We start from the raw sequence: 6,813 nt of genomic DNA on the forward strand, positions 1-6,813 counted from the left end.
TTTCTTGGATCATCCTTTACTAGAATCCGACAATTAGCCTGATAAAGCCCACGCCATCACCTGCACTGTAATGTTATTTAAAACGCGAGTATAATTATAAACGCACAGCGTCAGATGATATTTAGTGTGTCTTTTATTTACTATCAAATGTAATTTAACATTCTCTTAAAATATAAGTGCTATTTATCTAGGCTTAAATCATATGATTATTCTAGTCAACTGTTTTGCAAGATAATTTATATTTGACACTACAAAGAATCCCAAGACCCATATCTGAAATATCTTTTTACGTTATGAGATTTTTTTTTCATATTTCAACATAGGCCATAAGAGATGTTTTAATGTTCCGTGGACATATAAACATTTGAAGCGATTTTTATTTAGTTTTCAATAATAGATCGTATGTAGTGATTGGTGTTTTAAACATGCCAGCAGAGCAGTAGATTGTGTGCCCTTACAATGATATTATATCTGTGATAATGTTATCTTACACTAACTTGTTGCTGTTCTTTGTTTTTTGTTTTTGTTGTTGACAATTGGTTTTGTGTCAAAGTTATATTCACATAGATCAATTTCTTATTGAGTGTGAATTGAAAGAATGTGTAATATTATAATAAAGTATATTCAAGACACGTAGTTCGTTGTTGATTTCATATCTTCTTTATCCAGTAGACGATTATGACGTGACAAATATACACTTTCAAAGAACACAAACATCACCATTTCAATAACTTACATCTATATAGTTATTGGATTTTACAAATGATAAATTTAATAATATTTATAAAAACGGCTCAAGTCTAGAATATTTCTATTGTTGTTAGCATTTGGCATATGACAATGCAACTGATTTCACATCCTTTTTATCATATAATGAATTATTGCAAATTTCAAATCAATATCAAACTAAAGTCATACTAGTTCTATATGTCTCCATTGTGACGTCACAACGTCATTTGCGAGTGTGTATTTGCTTATCTCGTCACAATAGATCTTATCAGATCTACAATTTACAAATAATAACAGCCGTTTGATTCACATCGTTTAATCATTTTAATGATTGTGATTCTTTTATAATAAAACCGATGAAAAAATAAGATACAATGAGAAAACATGTTAACCAATAAGAGCACCAACAAGAAATCAAATCAGGAGAATTCAATTCGAACCTCGTCCAAATTGAATGATGATAGGTTTGCCTTTGTAGTTCAGTCCGTGAATGAGCTGCATTGCAGATACGGCTTTCTCGGTACCTAAAATGTGACAAACGAAACAGAACTCTTTACTTTAGAATGTACACTGAAACTTTCATATTAAAAATATTGTTCTAAAATCGTTATCTCAAAATCTTAAGTGTATCACCTCATTACTGTACATCCTCCACTAAAGCTCTATAAAGTGAAAATGGTAAAGACAAATGATCCTGACACTTGGTATAAGATCATCGAATAAAGTTCAACAGTGGAGCATCAATATTGTGTAATATGATCTAAACTAATCAATTTAGTGCAATTTTGCATTATACAGGTTTTCTACAGAGACAAAGTATCATGTGTACTTCTACATATTAACCAACTTTAAAATCACGGGTAAATACATGTATCCTCTCATCCTGGAATACTACTCACTGGGAAACGTAACGAAAGCCTGTCCTTTCATCCGCCCTGTACACAACCGGAAGTGAAGTTTGTCCTCATCACTGCTCTGGAACCTTATAAAGAGGGCCACCAGATCCTCTTCGGTTACTTTATTAGATAGGTTTTTGATATACAGCACCTACAAGATTGATACTATCACGTCACGTTGGAAACGTTTTTTTTTCTCATTTTTAAACATGAAATATTTCATCTCCAAACTCAAGTTTTGACGAGTTCTGTTAAGGTTGATTTGATTAACTGAACATAACATAATACATCAACAGGGCTAAATATACCTAATGACAACTCAAAACAAGCCACGTATGTGATGAAATACTTCCGGTGCAGAGGACATCAATCACTTGTGTAATTTCAAAATATATAGAAAAATACCGCGTATTCTTATTCTTTACAATTACATTTCATCGTGTTCTGTCCTTCGTTTTAGTGATATTTGATCTGGCAAGGGTGGTGGTTCAAATATACTAAGCTTTCACGTCAAATAATCTACTATTAGGCGTCATCCTTTTATATTCAAGGCAACATCCCTGATTACAAAATATGATATTGTAATACTCAATTAACAAATGTGGAATATCGTTCAACCCCGTTACAAGAGGAGGATCAAGTATCAACTTATGTTATGTGAACACGTGCTTAAATGGTAATCAATAATTGTTAAATTAATTGAATTCTGAGAAACTTGCGCCTCTTCGCATTCGTTTTGCAGTTATGATTTCCCAAACTGGTCTTGCTTTTAACAATTCTTAACATCATTTTAGAGACTTTGAAGGCCGCGACAGCTCCATGACGCAGTTGTATTGGTTATGCTTGTACCTGTATCTAAGTTCGGAACGAAACGTGTTGTTAACTTACCTTGTTAACTTACCATTCCTTACAAATGAAAATCACCAACATCACCAATCCTCAATTTTGGGGAAAGAGATTAATAAAACGCCATAGTTCAGACGAAATATCCGTTTCTCTTTTCAATCTAGATAAAACGAGTATGTATATTTGTTATTTTGTGTCCTTATGAATTATGCTTGCAAATATGGACTTAAGAAGAAGACAACATTATTTCTCGTCATAAATTACCTTGCTCATAGGGCCGGGTGAATAGTTCTCAAATCTTGGAATTTGTTGGATTTCCTCAGTTGTCAGTCGGTTCTTCACGATGTCTTCCTCAGCTACCCATTCTACGTGTCCATGTCTTTCCTTAGAGACCGCGTCAGCTTCCTCGCTTTCACAGACAAATGTGGGAGTCGCCATCGTGGCTATTGTATCTGTACTGTCACATGACAATTTTGAATCTCGTTGTATCTCATTTGATATTATATTTGCTCCTGCGTCCTTTTCTGTGACAAAGGCATCTGGCTTCTTTGGAACAACTTCACAATTATGTTCATGATCTGAATTAGAAAAACGTTCTCGTTCTTTATAAAATTGTTTTTCTTTTGGAAAATCACAAATATTAAGCTCTTCTTGCATCTCTGAATCCAACCATTTTTGTCTATCACCCTTTTTACATCCCCCTTCCGTGACAGAGGCTAATATCTCAGGGAGGTGGTTCATAGGATCATCTGGATGAAGATGTGTCTTGTGTTTAGCTTGTGTGGTGAGAGCCGTTGAAAGGGTACGCGAGGCTGTGTCATCCTTCACAAGTGCTCTCTCGAGATCCATCTCGTGGCGACTGAGAACCTTCTGGTCAGAAAACGTGTCAGGTTTGGACAGGTTATCGTTCCTCCGTCTGATTTTATCCTCTATCATCTCAAGCTTATCTTTGTAGAATGATGTATTTGCGCCATATCTTCTCTTCCTGTCATACTGTTAAATCAAAGGAAAATTGTTTATCTCTATTGTTACCCATTTAAATTCTGAAAAGTCTGAAAGCACAAATTCTCATTTCTTCAAACTACGATACCCCTGCACATCAGCTTACTACTCTTTCCTACTATCAAAATCTCAGGAAATTGTTGAGAATTGTTCAGAATGAAAATACACAAGGGGAAGTGATATGTATACAATTTTATACAAGTTTTAATTTTATGTGATATCTTGCAAAAATAAAATTAGCAATTTTTATTTTTGCGAGCCTCAGTGAAATTCTGGACGAAAGGACAATTATGTGATAAATAGTAATATTACATTGCCGAATCCTTGTGGTTGAATATTCTTTCAAAAACTCTATATATGTGGCTTAAAACTTCACTTAAAGTCCAAACCCTGACATAACATATCACCAACTTCGTCTGAACCTGCATCATCATGGTCTGAATAATTTACATTTTTTCAATCGAACTATCTCACTCTTAATACTTATATGGTACACATATTAAATACAAAATCTTGCTTAAGTTTCCATTTGATATCTGATTTATGCAACAATTCTGGAGAATCATTCATTTTTGCGTGCCTTTGGCGAGCTAAAATGATAATTTTGTGACGAGTTTCATAAATCACAAATCGAGTGAGCGAGTATTTCTCAACCTTACGACACAATAGCTTGGTATTTTACATATGTGTGTATTCACAGAATATCCAGACAATCATGTGATAAAACCCTGTTTATATCAGTCTGATAATAAACATACAGAACGTTCCTTTGACTTTGTTCTGTCCCTTTTGTATCAGTATCTTATTTCGAGACAAAGAGTCACATTTTTGCTCATATTTATTTTATCTGATATCAATGTAATACTGTACATATTCAAAACAATTTTTAATTTTTGTTTATTAATTTTTTTTACCTTTTCCAACGTACAGTATTTAAAATTAGTAAATTGCGTGCTTGCATCTAGAATTACATATATCATTCAGCAAATCATGATAATCACTTTTCTCTGGAACACTTACTTGTTTGTCGGCAAGATTGTCTGTGTGCAACTTGAGTGTTATTTCCTCCTCTGTCAAACCACACTGTTTCAGCTCCTGGATGTAAGCGTCCTTCTCTCCGAGTATCTTGAACTCGGATAATGACGTCACGCCTGAAAGGTCGTCAGTGGATGCTTTGAAAGGGGTACCACCAACAAATGTCCGACCCTGAGAAATCTGTCTGAATGAAGAGGGGGAGTTTAGAGATTAAATGTCAGAATTATATAGGACACACACTCCGTGTCCTTTAAACAGATCAATGATCCTAAAAATGTTAGACGATTTAAACAAGACATTACAACATCTAAATTTTCTATTGTCCCGCACATCACGGTTACTGTCCAGCACATCGCGGTTACTTTCCTGCACATCACGGTTCTCCCTATGGAACGTTACATTGCCTACTTGGATTGACCAAAATATACATGACGGGTGTTGTCGATGAAGCAGAAGACGTTTACCCTTCCGTCACTCTAGTACTTTATCATGGTTTCTTTTCTCTTTGTTCATGTCTCGCCCTCATGTCATTAATTTTCAATTTGTATAAAGATTCTGTTGGTATTTTCTTTGTTGTTTTTGTAGTCTTTGCGTTTCTCTGTTAAAGTTGGGATTCGTTACACGTCATCTGTAACCGCAGCGATGTGAGTAAAGAAATAATGAGCTATCATGAAGCAAATGTACGTATTATAGTTGTTTCCAACAAACGTGAAAGATGGAGCTTGATAATTTTTCTATCGTTACCATTTCATTATAAAATTTCTTAATCTCGACCTGTCACATGATCTGGATGTCATTGGGTAATATTCTAGTTTCTTGTCCTCTGGTTTCGTTCTCATGTACCTGATACTCAATTGAGAACATACTATTACTTGTATTAGACTAGATTCATATAGCGTCAGCACCGACGATGCAAAAGACGCTTACCCTTCCGAAACATATGGTTTTATTTCCCTTTTATTCTTTAAGTGTTAATTTGTAAATGTCTCATTTGTTCAGATATTGTCCTGGTCTAGTCATATTAGTTTTGTTTGCATGTTCCCTATTTTGCAATCGGAATTCTGATTTACCAGGAAGCGGGTCAGTGGAGTGGAGACAAATAATAAATTTTAGTGTTCTCCTTAACTTTTGAGTACATGAGCATAAAAATGAAATACAGGTCACAGTATTGCGCGACCAAGACAAAAATAAAATCGTTAGAAATAGTTAGAAACCTTCGGAATAAGGTCACACAACCTTTTATTGCGGTCATATCTTATATGTACATAAACATTGATATATTTCCAACATAAAACATTTCAATAGTCTTCATGTTTTATATTTAGATTAATAATGTTTGTGTATTACAAATACGTGTCTTTTCCCGTACTGTAGTAATGTACGTACTGTCTGGTGAGGCTGGTGCGAAGTTGTTTCTGTAGAAGTTCTTGAAGTCGCTTCTGTCCTTCTGTCTCGATATCTTCTACGGGTCCGGCCAAATCCCTCCGAGGGGCAGAACCTGGCTTGTGCCCGTCCCCATCCCCCATCCGGGTAACCTCGTTGCTCTGGAAACGTTTAGGATTACCACTAGAAAAAAGGAAATTAATACATACCGTTTGATTTTTTAAAATGTAAATGTAAATGCTAGCTCTGATATGATATTTCGTCGGCTATACTACAATCCTTTGACTTCGGGGCTATGGCGAGGTTTGATATCATGGTTAGATTAACACTAAATGTCTTCGTTGACCAGACATCCAGACCATCTTAATTACATAAAACTATCTTAATTACATATAACTATATCAAATACATAAAAAAAAATCTTAATTACATATAAGTATCTTAAATACAAATAGCTGTCTTAATTACATATATTCATCTTAATCACATTTATAACTTACCTCGTGCACATTATAACTTGCATACTTTATTTTTGTCTCGTTGAACAAATAGAGAAAAGTGGGCAGGGAAATAAACCTAGAATGTTATTTAAGACACACTGATGGGCCCTTATTTACTGAACCTTTGTTTGATATATAACCTTTAGTAGAGACTAACGAAGATTTATTTCGTCACTGACTCATAGAGCACGAGAATTAAAAAATATACGAAAATTACCCTTTACCTCCTTTTTATAAATGCCCCGGATAAAACTGTGTAGCCTTTGCTTTCAAAGGGCTAACCTTTGAACAACTGGCCCCAGTATTTTTTTAATGTCCCCGACCTCGTCATGAGTTAGGTGATGGGGTAATTACATTTTCTCAATTGTTTGTGTGTAGGCTAGCTACGTTTGGCCCAAATTGGACTCGGGTGAATACTTTGT

At 34.8% G+C, this 6,813-nt stretch overlaps 1 protein-coding gene across 1 annotated transcript; it reads right to left on the minus strand.

The window, feature by feature from the left end:
- Positions 1–1,088: 1,088 nt before the first annotated feature.
- LOC132558344 (RNA-binding protein 41-like) lies at positions 1,089–6,192 on the minus strand. Its single transcript, XM_060222891.1, has 5 exons — positions 5,895–6,192; positions 4,494–4,692; positions 2,736–3,464; positions 1,629–1,776; positions 1,089–1,253 (listed from the first exon to the last, which is right to left on the minus strand). Exons 1-5 carry the CDS (start codon positions 6,032–6,034, stop codon positions 1,159–1,161), a joined length of 1,311 nt encoding a protein of 436 aa, XP_060078874.1. The 5' UTR covers positions 6,035–6,192; the 3' UTR covers positions 1,089–1,158.
- Positions 6,193–6,813: the final 621 nt, after the last annotated feature.

Source organism: Ylistrum balloti, unplaced genomic scaffold (assembly GCF_031769215.1).
Source record: "Ylistrum balloti isolate Yb309-2 unplaced genomic scaffold, AGI_CSIRO_Ybal_v1 Utg370780, whole genome shotgun sequence".
NCBI lineage: Eukaryota > Metazoa > Mollusca > Bivalvia > Pectinida > Pectinidae > Ylistrum > Ylistrum balloti.